Raw genomic sequence first — 15,906 nt, forward strand, 5'->3', positions numbered from 1 at the left:
TGATGCACAATATTAAATTCCAACCACTGAGAGATGGATTGCAATTTTTTTCCCCTACTTCTGGGTGGGTTGGAGACCTGACCTGCGTCTTATTTGTCAAAAACCTAAATGACTTGGTAGACTTTGAATGATGCAGTGTGTCATCTGGAAGTACGGATTAGGTTTGGATGTGCACAAACATGAAATGCTGACAGGACCCGTCAGGATCACAGCGGTTTTGTGAAGAGAGATGAGAGGAAAAAAATACATCACAGTACCTCCGGCCATGCTTGTTCTGGCTATTGTGATGTTTATTTGAGTCAAATTCAACGTCTTCTTTGGTGCAGCCAGAGTCACTTATGTCGGACTTGTCCTTGGCTGGAATCTTGATCTCGGGAAGTAAAATTCATGTAGCCCTGCAGATCCTAATGCCGCTCATTTGCCGCCTCTCGCAACTGTTAGTTCAAAGCTAAGAGGGATGTGACACTGGCTTTACGAGTTGAAGCTAAGTCCCTCCAAGCAAGCAGCACTTTGTGGGTGTAATAAAAACCAACAGGATACAAGGATAAAGTACTACTGTAAAAGTCACTTCTTTCCTCTCTCTGCGTGCTCTTAATGCGGGAGCAGAACAGGCACAGTAACGAGGACATTAATAAAGGATGCGGATCCATTTTTAATGATCCACTGGCCCCTTTAGTTTGAAACCGATTTTATTTTGTGCTCGCGGTCGAGCTTTATCTTCAGAATCCCTGTTTTTTTGCCTTGCGAGGGACTCGTGAAAGCCGTTTTTCTTGCACAAGCAAAGTGCTGCATAAAACCTGCATACACCTGACTGTTTGTGTGTGAGTGAGACACAGAGAGAGATGCAGCCTTCTCTGTCTATATTTGGAAGATAATCCTCAAGTATGAATGTAAGGGGGGAGAAAGGGAGGGGAAGAAAGAATGGTAGCTCAACCAAATTCAGTTTGGAGTCAAATATATGAGAAGAGTGTGGGGAGGTGCGCACGAAATCAAAACACTGGGTATGCTGCCGTTGCTTTGTAGTGCATATATAAGTGCAGATTATGAACATGTGCCATATCATTCTTCATCATTTTTATGTATTTTACATTCAGTGCATCTCAACTTAACACTTCTCAACAGTTAGATTAAAGAGAAGCAGTTATGTAGACAGAGGGAATCAAAGGCATGGAAAGTCTCAAGTAGCAGCAGCTACAGAATAATGTAAAAACCAGTTACACACACATGCACACGCATGCACACATAGTCATCTCTGTTCTTGCTTTCGTCAGGGGAGAGAGTCTGCCTTCTCTCTGCAGCAGGGTTCTCCTTCTCATTGCTCTCTCTGACTCTCTCTCTCTCTCTCTTGCTTTGTTCATGCTGTGTTTGCTATGCTCTCTGTCTGAAGCAGCGCCACACTAGAGCCCTAATGAGCAGGCTGAGAGCAACCCAACGCAGATCTCCCATCAGCTGAAGAGCAGCAGCAACTCTGACGGCATCTGAGGCAACAAGACGCGGAACTGATCTGCAGTCAGCAGGGAGGCAGCTGTAGAAAGCAAATGACATCCCAGGAAAAGGCGTGGGAGAGGTTGTGAAGTGTCTTCAAAGGCAAATTAGCAGTCAATTGAGAGACTGGAGAGGATAGGATTGTTCCAGTGTGATCGCTAACCTTCCGCACTCCGAGGCAGACTCTCACTCCACTTTTCTCTTCTTGAGCCGAAGGACCTCGCCACTTCACCGGAGGAGCCCAGCCATGGAGGAGATGCTCACCTGCAGCCGAAGCCCTTTCTCCCAGGTGTTTGGGCGTCAGGGTCAGCTCATGCAAGCCAGTGAGTGCAAACATCAACACTAAATTATCTTGTGCATCCTGTTTGATTCTGATTGACTGTTGCAGTGTTTAAATAATGCATGGACGCACTGTTCATTTATATTCGGTAAGCTTTTTGAAAGTAGCCTATTCTGAAAAATTTATAAATAAAAATACAGCAACATGGTTATGCAAAATTAAGGTGTTTAGGGAGGCAACGTTTCAAAATGTGCGTCCTACTTTTGCAATTAGGAAATCGTTTTTTAATGTAACTTTGTTTCGACGCTTCGAGTGCAATTAATCCTTCAGTTCCTTCAACATATTTAATCATGTTATCGAGGGTATTAATATTTTTGCCTCCACGCAGTTTTGTAATTATATATATACATATATATATATATTTTTTTCTTAATATATATATTATAAAGTATATGGAGTCCTTTGGAGTGTAAAGTAGTTGGCCAGAGCAGTATGTTACTGTTGATAGACTGTGATGCTCCTTTCACACACACACATGAGCAATGTCATGTGTGAAGATGCGTGTGCTCCGACTCGTGCGTGTGAGAGGTGGGTATGTGAGATTGAAGCTCACTTTTTCATGGGTGCAATCCTTTGATCTCCGTCTGGTTGAACATGCCACAGGTCTAAAAAGAAAAAAGAACGAGATCAGCCGCAGACTGAAATTTCAGCTCATTAATTGTACACAACAGCACAAGCAGCTGTAAAATAGTAGCAAATGGAATAACTGAGCAATAACTCCCTATTTTTTTTTTTTTTGTCCAGCCAGAGTAGCGTCACTGTAAACCTTTAGGACATTTTACCTTATTGACAAAATGCATTTACAATATGAGGTTTCTGAGTAAATGAGTCCAGATTGTAATTGTTTAAACAATTATTCCTATATTCAGTTGATATTTTTCTGCCTCCATACATACATTTAGGTTTTGCGATCAAACCTCACACCGTGACAAAACCTGCCTCGGTTGAACTGTTGCAAAGTGTCACGTAATCCCCAGAACAGAAAATGGAAGCCTTTGGCCTTAAGAGACCTGAGCAGAGAGTTTTGGGTTCTCGCAGGTTTGCTGCAGATTGAACTGGGCGCATATACATCCTCTGTGGTGCAGAAATATTATTTTAAAACAGGAGCGCTGGCTTTTTCTTTTTGCGTGTGTGTGTTTAGTTGAGCTGTACCCTTTCGGGTTTTGTCTTCTCCTTCATCAATAAATCGTGCCTTGTTTTTAGGATGCTGTTTAGCAGTAGGAACAAAAGTCGTCTTTCCCATCATTGGAAATGTTCTGTGATGGCACACTGTACAATGTAAACTTTTTTTAATAGAACTACTCCTTTGTATTTTATAATAGCTGCTTCTTGGAGTCCTCAGTGATAATTAGGAGGATTGGATAGGTTTTTCTGATTTGAAAGACTGAAATGATTACTCACTTAGGTGCTCATCCAGGCATTGTGAATAACACAGCAGGCAGTGTTAACGCAGTGGAAAATCAAGGGAAAAAGACACGACTGGTTAAACGTTTAGAGGCATTTCAGGGTTTCTTTGTGCAATTTGTTTCCGTTCTATTACTTACTGAAACATATCCACATTTGTTATTCAGCCTGTGTTGTATATTTATTATACATACGCCCGGCCGAATAATAACTTCAAGTTAAACTGTGACGCTTTCCCCCAGTGCCTACTTATCAGTCACAGGATAGGTGAGAGCGCCGGGTGCATTAAACCTAAATGCCACTCTCTGGTTGTGAAGATGACATTATCATTGCATGTGTTATGATGAATTACAGCCTGTCTTGCGCTACCCCAAGTTATCTATGCTCTTTGAAGCTCGTGCTGCATGTCTGCGATTTCGGATGTGAGAGAGGGAAGGGAAGGGGGAGGTGGAAGGAGGAGGAGGAGGGGACGGGCGGGGAGAGGGGCAAGAAAGTGAGCAGGCTGCAAATTGTGTGAATAAGAGATGGCTGTTTTAATCTATTTTTAGCAACAACCTTACATACTGTTGCACAGCTGTTGGAAGGCTAATCCACAGTGGCGCTGGCTTGCAATATCGGAACAGTAATTATAGGGGGATTTTATTTTTTTTGTTATCTTTGGCTGTCACCCATCATTGGATCAGGAGTCCCTCAGCTATATGTAAAGGCCTGTTTGAATTGCAGAGAGAAAATCCATTCCATGAGTGTTGCACATGCCCAAAGACTTGAATATTAACAACCTTCTGGTGGTACCAGAGCAGAATAAACAGTTGAGAGATTTTTTTTCTTTTTTCTCATGAATCATATTCACGTGGCACTGCCAGGTGCGTAATCCTGCAATAAATTCTCTTATTCCCCACTGGTGGTGTGATTTGGGTTGTGTTCAGTTTTGTGACGTGTTATCAAAAAAATTAAATGAAATAAATAGATAAATAAAATCCTTCAGCAGGAGATGCTCCCATTTGTTCGGGGAGCGTGACAGCAGTTTTTTGGCTTTTGAATAGTTGAATTACTCTGGGAAAGTTTATTTCTTACGTCAGTGACTTTCCAAGGTTAAACCAGTCAAGGTAGAGCACCGCTACCCATTAAATTAGGTGTGTGTGTGCTGTCAGATGCATTCTTTGCTTTTTGTTACTTTAATTGAAGTTAAAAGACTTGTTTCCCTTAAGGAAAACAAAGAAAAAAGACAATTCTGACCTGTTTTAGACACCAATAAGACCCTACAGAAGCACAAAAATGATTTGAAGCCTCCCGGCTGTTGCTGCGTAGGAACCAACATTCATGTTGTTTTTTTCGTGTCCCACATTGTTTCTCAGCCCCAATTCCTTTCTAACCCCTGTCAGGTCGGAAGTAAATCGCCGTGTAAAACGATTAATGTCCAACACTAAATTTGACTACACTGGCTTCCCCCTGCTGAGCAATTCTTTATTTGTTGATTCTGGCTTTGTCGTGTTTGAAGCTGGAATAATACCGTAAGTAAATTGCCTTCTCCGAGACCATTTCGAGCTGAGGCTCTGTGAAAATGAAAATAAAAATGGAACACAGTCATTTGCAAATCATATAAACCCTCATATTGAAAAGGGGGTTTCAACTGCTCAGCAGTTTAACTTTTTGTTTCATTATGTGCCAAGTGTTTTCACTGGGTGACAGGTCACGGCTGCAGGAAACTGAGGTAACTGTGGTTGTTGTGCTGCATGACATCACGTGGCTAAAAAACATGCATTCCCTTATTGTTTGGGCTAAATGGTGCCTTCAAGGCCGTAGGAGTTACCCTCCGTCCCATCACAGTTTTTGAGCTATTCATCGATAACTCGGGCTCTCGGTTGTTCATGAGTACCAAAAAGACTTTCCTCAGCCCACTCAACCCAGTCAATGTGCTTTTGTTTTTAATTTCCATGTTAGAGTTTTCACTTGGCAAATGTGGAAAAGTGTTTCCAGAATTGTCTCTGAGGCCATGCAGTGCTGCCTGAGGGCCATTCACTGGTAGTTTTTAGCCTCGTCCTTGTACGGAGGCTATTCTCCTGATTTTCTAAGTCTTTCAATGATATTATAGAAACATTATTCCTAAACTGCTGAACTATTTCACGCAGTCATAGATTTTGTTTTTTGTTGTTGAAACATTTATCTCCATTAAAAGTGACATGGAAGACTTTCCCAACTTAATCATTGGCGCAGAGTATATGTTTTCAGTTTTTTGGCAAAGTTGGAAGCACTGTTTCCTTTCTTGCCTGTCACTTTACCCTTGAATATCTTCCTAATACCTCAATAAACCGTTGGTAAATCCCCGCTCAGGAGAGGTGGACGTGATTTGAAATTTTAATACATGACCACTGCAGGTGCAGAACATATTTTGGTCTTCTTTGAAGTGATTAATTCCTCCCCTTCTTCCACTTGTGTTATGGTTCCAGCACACTCACAGATTCCTCACACCTCCTTACCCGGTGGGCTTTCCTGCAGTTAGAGATTAGCTTCATGCTGCTGGTGTTGCTAATCATGTAGACGGAGTCACTTTGCAAGAGGTTTGCTGGTGCAGTCTGTGTGTGCACTCAGCTAGGTAACTTTTTTTTCTTTTTGCACGTGGTGAGTCTTGGATTTGGGCTGTTTCAGTGTATTTCGTTTACTCATAAAGGAAACCCCTTGATCGGTCAGCTCTTTGCACCAATACGCTCCATCTGCTGTCATTTTGATGTGCGATGAAAGAAAAATCACACAGAACAAACGTGATGAGTCAGACAGTTTTCACATGAGCAGAAAATAATTGATGTACTGACAGTGACCACACAGTCATGACTCTGCGGGACTTTTGATTTGACTTTGCCATGTGTTTTCAGATTTACCTTGCAGATTTAATTGGAGCAATAGATGAAGTGTTCAATATTGATCCCTCTGAGGTATTGTGCAGTGCATTGTTTTTTGGATTTAAGGTACTGTATTCTGCTGCATTCAACTTGTGCTATTTTGCATAACGTTTGTGGAATATCTTGTGTAGTGTATACAGAACATAAACGGCGATTATCTCACAAGGTTTAACGTCTAATCTCAAGCCTGCAGCAGTTTAAAAACTAAATACAAAAATAGAGGTATACATCACAGGGGAAATCATTATGTAACACGCCTCCGCATACTTTTTTGTCTAGGTTGCGTATTGACTGGTCAAATACAGATGAGCACAGGTCATTCGTCTGCACCGCTGGGCAGACTTATCTTCAGATGGCCATGATATTGAAGCTAAATCACAGCAGGGCATCTGAATCACATGTGACTGTGCTCACTTATCCATGCAGAAGACCGATGAACTGTGCAAGTACTTCTTTTTTGAGAAATAATATCCATGTTGGCCTATTTGAAACACTATAACCTTTTCCTCAGTCGCAGCAAAACATGTTGCATGAAGTTGTTTTGGGAATCGTTCTCATAGCAGACATCCACCTTCCGAGTTTATTATTCAGAAGCCAGTGCTCGCAGAGGAAAAATGCTGTCAGTGCAGTCATTTTAGTTTAAGCGGCAGACCATGGCACACCTGGTACATCCTGAAAAATTTACAATGCACACATCCCTAGCTGTTCCTGTGCTTATAGAACTGGCATCCCCAGCTTTTATTAGCCCTGGGTTAAATCAGAACGCTGCCAGAGGAGCCTGATTGAAAACAGAGTTAGGGTCAGCAGGCTCTTTCTTGGCACATCTTATCCTCTAGTGTACCCCAGTTCCAACATAAAGTTTGTGTCAGCACAGCCTGTCACACACAGAGGTGATCGTGAATGCAGATTGCATATTTTTAAAACTGTTGTGCTATTTTTCCCCCTTATCGTTTTTCACAGGAGTCAGATTTAGAAGAAGCAAGCGGGGGGGGGGGGGGGAAACAACAAAAAAAACATAAACCTGTAGTCTGACGATATTTATCTACAGGAGAATGACAGCCTAAACAGCGAGCATGTTTGATGCTGTGAAGATGTGATGCAGAAAGTGTGGAAAGTGCTGCAGTATAATGAAGCCGTACCATACAAGTGCCCTCAAGGACATGGTGCTGTGATGTGATCTGTACTTTGGAGCTTCATACAGAAGTCACAGTTAATACAATCTGTAATATTTTACTTCTCCTTTGGCTGCTCCACTCATAACTGTTGGAGTACTGGGATACATTTTAACAGAAGGTCAATAGAAATGTAAATGCACAGATTAAATCCCGAGCTATTTAGATATGAAGCTTGAACTTGTAATTTTTTAAAAGCCAGTAAAGCATATGATATAATGCCCTATACATGTGTTAAAGGGATATATTAAGTAGAGAATAATATTTTTTCTGCAGTAATATGCTAAAGTATGGCTAATATGTAGAAAATGAATTGTTTTGAATTTGTTTTGTCTGCATTTACTTGAAAAAAAAGTTTAAATTGTACCAGTAACAGAAAGCACAAAGTGTAACAACCACTTTTTTCTTCAGAGACATAGCTCATATATTTATTTGTTTATTTATTTTTTGAACTATTTTTTAAATTTATTTTTTTAAAGAACCATCCTTGGAAGAAGAAAAAAATGCTGCCAAATCATCTTAGTAAAATCTGCACAGTCAAATGTATCTGCTGTGTTAAAGTGCTGGCAGAAATCTCAGAGCTACTTATCCAGATTTAGGAAATGAAAACAAAACTCTGCGCTATTATCTTTCTGTTTGTGTTTTGAGGAAGCCAATTTTGCTCTAAACATTGTGCTTTTTTATCGGCAGCCACAAGCAGCCACTGAACCAAATAGCCTGTTTTAAAATGGGTATGAGAGGGCAGGCTAACCAAACACAAATGAGAGGAAATAGGCTGTGCAATTGAAAACATTTCCACTGTAGGAAAAAAAAGGAGAGAGAAACAAACAAAGAAACAAACCTAAAACTCAAGTAAGGAAATCTCTTACTACAAAAATATGGGTAAGAGGAGAAGATGAAGAGATTTTGAAGCTAACACAGAAGGAGCGCTAACGGTTAGCTGCCAAGGGGTCTTGAGATTACTATACTGAACTACAGAGGAAAGCAATACACATAAGCAATGTTCCTATGGGCTCAAAATGTGGTCATAAATATTTTGTACTTGTAAAAAAGATTTGTATGTGTAAAAAGAATTTGTGTGTGCGTAAAAAAGATTTGTATGCGTAAAAAAGATTTGTATGCGTAAAAAAGATTTGTGTGTGCGTAAAAAAGATTTGTGTGGACTTAGCCCAAAAAAACCCCCTGCAAGTTACAAGTACGAATTTTGACCCTATTTTTCTTCCTTTCATCTGATTGGTCAATGTCATGTCAATCACAAATGTAACAATCCAATCAGAGAACAGATGGGTTTGGCTGTCGGAGGGGCGCTTTTTTTGAACTGCAGGTCTTTGAAGGGAATAAATGTCCTTTTACCAACCCAGCGTTTTCCTTCATCACCACGAAGGAAAACAGTCTGTGGTCGTCCGAGTTTGGTGATTTTTGTGTCACAGGTCTACGTGTTTAATATAGGGACTTCCACAGCCTTTTCAACAGCGCTGCGGACCTCGGGGTGGGGGCGGGCAGTGTTTTGGAAATGACAGTCTTCATTACAAAGCTTTCTTCGTTATGAATTAGCATACATGTTTTTATTGAACATTTGAAGAACCAGCAAAAAAAATAGAAACTCTTGTAGAGGACATAAAGTCAGAGATAGAAAAGACAAGGAGCAGGTGCATCTAGTACAGGTAGAGCTGCTGCAAAAACCCACAGAGCCCAGCAGCCAGCACAACAAATTCTGGATCCTTTGCTTTTAGTTAGCAGTTAGCATTAGCAGCACATCCTGCGTCCGATGTGAAAGGACTTTTATGCTGCACACTGTGACTCACAGCAATGGTCCCGGGTCAGCCCTGACTTTGTGTTAAACTAATCCTAAAGTAATAATGGTATTTCTAACCACTGATATAGCACAACTTTATCATTTCAACAGCTGCTGAAAGCTAGGGGACCTAGCTGCTATCAGATATTTATATAGAGATCCTCCAGCTTCAAACTGTATTACCCTTCAAGGACCTGCAGTTCAAAAAAGCACCCCTCCGACAGCCAAACCCATCTGTTCTCTGATTGGATTGTTACATTTGTGATTGACATGACATTGACCAATTAGATGAAAGGAAGAAAAATAGGGTCAAAATTCGTACTTGTAACTTGCAGGGGTTTTTTTGGGCTAAGTCCACACACAAATCTTTTTTACGCACACACAAATCTTTTTTACACATACAAATCTTTTTTACGCACACACAAATCTTTTTTACACATACAAATCTTTTTTACAAGTACAAAATATTTATGACCACATTTTGAGCCCATAATTATTGTTTTTTTTAATGTCACAATTCCAACCCTGCTCCTTTACCCGGGCTTGGACCGGCAAAAGTGACCCGAAATAGGCACTCTGGTGGAGTTACTTTGTGTGTGTGTGTGTTTATAAGTAGTTTTAAACCTTGTGATCCACAAAACAGCATAAGAGTAAAAGAGTAAAAGAAGAACTGACTGCGTTACAGCACCCGCTGCTTGTTGAGAGTAAAAGCGATACGCGCTTTCACGTCTATTTTAGCGACTATTTTTAGGAAAAAAGTCGCTAAGGGGTCTTAAAACTCGCTAAATATAGCGACAAAGTCGCTAAGTTGGCAACACTGGCGACTGCTGAATGTTACAGGTGTTACAGGAGTGATACATCTCCTGTTGTCAGGCCTGCAGGTATCAGGCTTTTGATGTTCTCCTTCATCTCATAGTGGACAGAAATAATTTTTTGGAGTGGCACAAATAATTTCTGTGGCATCAAATTTGATGCAGAACAGCTGATTGTTCTGTAAATAGTTTGAAATGTTTATTTAAAAAAACACCTTGGCTGCATTTTTAGGTAAATAGCTGCAAAAAACTTTGTTGTTTGCATAACTCAGTTACTTTTTTGAAGAAGTAACTATATAATTAATTGCCCAACATTGGTCATTATATACTGTATTTTGCAGACAGAGAGTTACAGAACTCTCTCCCAGACCACAGACTCATACTCATAATACAAGTCAGAGCTTTATGAAAAAAAACCAAAAGAAAGTTGTGTTTTCAAAATTGGAGTTCAAGTTATTTTTACTTCCAATAGTGTTAACATACTACACAGGTCATGAACAAGATTTTTTAAAATTTTCATTGTAAGTGGGCTAAAGCAGTTAATTAAAAGTAGTCTAACATAAATGTAAATGCTGTAATTTGATTATTTTAATAAACCATGTAACTCGGATGGATTCGATGCTAGCGTGACCACAGTGCACATGTCTGTTGCTGCTCACAGTGGTCCAAGGGACCGCTCAGGGAGTTTGTGTGTTCGCTCAGACACATGAAAAATTAGAGTGAACATTGCACATAAGGCTCCCTTTAGGTACAGAGTCTTTATTTACCATTGCCAAATGTTAATGCTAATGTTTGTGGTTGATTAATTGGACAGTGCAACAGTAGGCAGTTTAGTTCATGCATGCTAAACAATTGCATGCTAGTTTGTGTGAGTCTTGCTTAACATTTAGATGGAAACCACAACAGTTTCTCAACATTTCGCACCAACTTAAAAGTAAAATGTTCACATATAAAAGTGAAAGTACATATATATATTTTAACCTGACAAACTATGAGGCGGTGTCTGTGCTATTTGCAGTTCTCTTAGTTTGTGCCTGTTTTCAAATCTGATAGATGGACACTGTAGAGATGGAGGGGACAGGTGGCAGGCTGCAGACTGTGCATCACATGTGTTTGAAAGAAGGAGCTTGACAAGTTTATAAACTGATAAATGCTGCCATTTTTCTGCTGGTGTGTGATGAAACACGTGTAGTTATTTGTTTTTCAGAGGTGGACTTTGTATATTTGCACAATGAGCAGACACGCTTTTTTTAAGTAGGACTTATAAAATCTTTAAACAAAGGGACTAATATCATAGGGACTAAGTTATTACTTAATAACATTATAATGGGTCCAGAGGGTTGCTTTAATCTGATTAAATACTGTATCATGTGGGAGCTGATATTAAAAAGATAATGTGTTACTGAATCATTTTAACACATGTGAATGCAGCTAAAGCATTGTTTTGCCTAGTTTTGGGGAATCATTTAAAATTTTAGCTCTTGATTAAGTGTGTGGCATTTTCTGCTTTGCACATTCAGTTACTGAAGCAGCCGCGTGAATGCTCTGTTTGCAGCAGCACAACCAAGTTAGATTTTGCTGCTGACAGGCATTGCTGACAACAAAATAAACAGTCCACAGTGAAACTTACTGCAGGGACTTGATTTTTCTTGACATCGGGTGGGGGACAGGTGCACAAAACCAACCATCTGCTCACAGCGGTTCGGAGATCATCCTATGAGCCTGTGGGGTTGCACAGTGGTTGCCACAAGTTGGCAATGTTGGATGTTAGCCAGTAGACGGAAGCCTGCTCTCTTATTTTGTACCTCTCTTCTTATTTTGTTTTAATTACAACATTTCTGCAGACTACACATTAAGTTTAATTGCATAGGGATAAATGAGTGCAGACATTAGTTGTATTAATTTACTCGTGGGTTTTTTCCACAGTGTACAATAAGCTGAAGGCACAGTTCACACTGAGAAGCTTAGAATAAAACCTGACATTGTCAGTTAAACTTTATGGAGCTGTATTTAAGGACCAACATTTTCTCCTCTGGCTCCTTGACAGGGCCACTGTAATCCTCACCAAACACAAAGTTGATTATATTTGTAGTTGTGATTGTTTTACAGCTTTTTTTCACATGCTTTGGTATTGAGATGACGCTTATTTTTATTTCTTTATTTTTTTGTGGTGGTTGCATTTATCTTCATTGGCAGGTGGATGATGTGTCAGCAGCAGCAGCAGCAGCTTGATTCTTCTGCCAATCACGTCAATCCTAGTCTGTAATCCTTCACTTTCCTGCTTCTAAATCCTCACTTCAGGCATCTGTGCTCTCCCATCTAGACAATCCATCTCCGCTGAGCTTTCCTCTGTGAAACGAGAGATCATTGATGAGCGATAAAAGCTTAGACTTTAATCCCAAACACATACAGGATTATAGAACGAGTGTTGCACGTTCAAAGTGAAGCAGTAGTTTCTGCAGTGACTATGAAGACACGAAATGAGAAGTTTTCAGGAATAATTATCTGAGAAAATATTCAGCTGAATGAAATATTGCCAAATAAGTTTTGATGACATTTGACAATTTCAAATATCAGTCTAACTCACAAATAGCTGACTTCCACGTTTTCTTGGACACGGTCAGAGCCTGACTGATTTATCGGTGAGCCAGTATTACCGGCCAGTATTGGCTATTTGCTGAAGTAATGCTATCAGTAGTTATAACTACTAGTACTAGTAGTTGAAAATCAAAAGGTAAAGAAGGCACTCCTTTCCACGATGTCATCGGTGTTGATTTTGCATAATGTGCCCACCAGGGGGCACTCACAATACAACATCAAACATCAAGCTAGAACACGACAACCTGCTGATCTGATCCAATTAAATAAACTACTAGGCTTACCAGCAGAGATGGGCAGTAACGCATTACAAGTAACGCGTTACTGTAATGCGATTACTTTTTTCAAGTAACAAGTAAAGTAAGGGATTACTATAGCAAAAAAGGTAATTTGATGCAGGTGAAAATAGAGCAACAGGACCGCTGAGTCTTTGATTTTATTTATTTTCTGCTGTGTTTTACTTGCATCTATTTGAAAGAGTGAGCGTAAACACAAAAAACTATGTATTTTATATGCTGGAATGTGCAGAAAATAGGTTTAAATGTTAAACAAATTTCTTCCAGGCAGAGAATGTTGCATGCATAAAGTTAAAAGATTAAAACTAATAAAACAAGTTTTAAAAAGAGAATTTTCCATTTGATTACATTTTATATGATGGATTATGCAGAAAAAATAGATTTGGGCTGAAACATCTATTGCTTTATTACCTATTCAGGTTGTAAATCATTTTTTAAAAAAAATAACTAAGTAACTAAGTAACTAATTACTTTTGAAAATAAGTAATCAGTAAAGTAACAGGAATACTTTTGGGGGAAGTAATCAGTAATTAGTTACTGATTACTTTTTTCAAGTAACTTGACCAACGCTGCTTACCAGATGTTAGAATATCGATATTAAATATATTATCAGTAGTGGTATCGGTCTTAATAATCCTATATTGATGAAGCTCTAGACAGAATACAGCATTTTTCCCTCTGACACTTTTTATGTGTGAAATACGTATAGTAAATGAATTCAGGAGTGATTCCTTTTTATAACTCTCCCTACATAAAGGGAGAAAAAAAAATCTTATTTTGATGTGTTACAGATTAAACTATGAAATTTGAAAGAAGGCCAGTAGCTAGACTGCTTTCGACTGTACTGTGCATTCAATAACATACTGTTTATCCTCTACATCAATGATATATGTAAAACATCTGATATATTACAGTTTATTTTATTTGCAGATGATACAAATATTTTTTGTGCTGGAGAGAATTCACAGCAGCTTTTGGAAATTGTCACACAAGAAATGATTAAACTGAAAACATGGTTTGACAGAAACAAGTTATCACTAAATTTGAAAAAAACTACATTTATGTTATTTGGAAATTGTAAAAAAGATGCCGGAGCAAAATTGTTAATAAACAATGTTGAAGTAGAGCAAGTTTCTGATACAAAATTTCTGGGTGTGATAATAGATAACAAAATCTGCTGGAAACCTCACATAAAGCATATACAAGCTAAACTGTCAAGAAGCATCTCTGTACTGAGTAAAGTTAAACATTTTTTGCCTTCCAAATCACTCCGGGTACTTTACTGTTCACTTATATTGCCATATTTGGAATACTGTGTGGAAATCTGGGGAAATACATACAAAACTTCACTTCAACCACTATGTAAAATTCAGAAAAAAGCAATCAGGATGATTACTAAAGCAGGATTTAGAGACCATACTAACATCATGTTCTTGAAATTAAAAATTCTGAAGTTTATGGATCTTATAAAACATAAAACTGCAAAAATTATGTACAAAGCCAGATACAATATGTTACCAGGAAATGTACAGAGGATGTTTTTTGACAGAGAAGGGGACTATGAAATTAAATCTGAAGACTCTTAAAGCAAGGACAAAGGTTAAAACCTTTTGTGTTACTATTTATGGGGTAAAACTGTGGAACAGTTTTACTGTGGACCTACAGCAATGTTCAAGCATTAGTCAGTTTATAAAGATGTTTCGAAAACTGCTTTTGGAAGAATATGAAACTGATAAAGTTGATCACCCATTGTATATATAACTATGCTAAATTGTATCTAAATTATATCTATCACTGTAGCTATGTTTATACATGTTCTCCTTGTTTATTGTGTGGGGTAAGTGATGATGGGAATTAGGTGAATAGTGGGATTCAATAGAATGTTGAGCATGGGGTAGGGATTAATAAGTATGTTATACTTCTTCCTACTCCATTTCAGACCTAATAATTGTCATTTCATGTCATTTAGACTTTGTTTTATTTTATTTATTTTCTTTTTTTGTTTTATCTGAGCACATACGTGTGTGTATTTACATATATATTCGTATTTGTAAATGCAAGTATGTGTACTTGTGTATATATTGTTTTTTTCTGTATATGTCTGAAATAAAGATACAATACAATACGGTGCCTTTAACAGCTGTGTGCATCTCCCCACATCTATACAAAGCCTGAAAAAAGAATGAAGATGGCAAAATGACTGCAGATACATTCTCATGTATGTATGTCTCTTTGTGATTAGCAAGGAAATCTTTATGGATGGCTGAATACTCAATAATGTGTCACTTGCACTTTTTTTGGGGGGGGGCTTTTCCTTTTAAATACAGTCGATGGGCTTTATGGTCCAGCTAAGGTTAGAGGAATATGTTTCATTTTTCGGATGTGTCGAGGCTTAACTTCTCACCTTCCACTATAATTATCAGAGGCCCCTGCTGCCTCAGGGAGTAATCTCACTCACGCTGAGGTGTTAGGATTGCACAGCACAGCAGGCTTCAAAACTACACAGGACTGACTGAGCTGACCCCGACGATTTGTCACACACTAGTTGGTGTTGACTCAAGTGCAAGTTCTGTGACATTGCTCGGAAGGAAACAAACTTTGAAAATATTTCAGTTCAAATATATTTAAATTTGAAAAATGTGAAATGACCAGTTGACTTAAAATCATCCAGATTATTTTATTCACACCGTTTTTTTTCTCTCTCCGAAGCCAGAGTGAGATGCACAGACATGACCAACACCTTTGTCCTCAGATAACTTTTCTGAGCAAATATGTAAATCTAAAAAGAAAAAAACAAAATCAGCATCACCTAAGCACTTCTTCATCTCCATCGTGTCGTTTTAACTGCTGCAGGAAAACTTTAACAAAAGCAGCTTAACCGACCGGACTTGTTAATGCTCTGAAACGATTTTAATCTCAATTAAGTGAACGGTTTCCTTAAATAAAAGCCCCCCTTATGAAACGCACCTTTGATTTTAAACTTAAACACATATCCTGTTGGAGGACTGTCATTATGCATGTAATCCCTGTTGTTTGTGTTGTGGCAGCAGCGGCTTCCAGCCCCCGCAGCTAAATCGACAGGGATGACAGTGAAAGCAAATGGTCTT

General features: G+C 38.9%; 1 protein-coding gene across 4 annotated transcripts in view; it reads left to right on the plus strand.

Moving 5' to 3' along the window:
• Positions 1–1,288: 1,288 nt before the first annotated feature.
• The window catches only part of kazna (kazrin, periplakin interacting protein a), a 194,732-nt gene continuing 180,114 nt past the window's right edge, over positions 1,289–15,906 (plus strand). For 2 of the 4 annotated variants that reach the window (XM_084917513.1, XM_084917515.1), the window contains exon 1: positions 1,291–1,808. In XM_084917513.1, coding sequence (XP_084773639.1) covers positions 1,733–1,808 — 76 coding nt within the window. In that variant the 5' untranslated portion in view covers positions 1,291–1,732. Of the gene's footprint in view, positions 1,809–15,906 lie in introns of all 4 variants that reach the window. The other 2 variants (XM_084917514.1, XM_084917516.1) reach the window with 2 other exon arrangements.

This window comes from Perissodus microlepis, chromosome 20, assembly GCF_051167445.1.
Source record: "Perissodus microlepis isolate ML-2025 ecotype Zambia chromosome 20, ASM5116744v1, whole genome shotgun sequence".
In the NCBI taxonomy this organism is placed as follows: Eukaryota; Metazoa; Chordata; class Actinopteri; order Cichliformes; family Cichlidae; genus Perissodus; species Perissodus microlepis.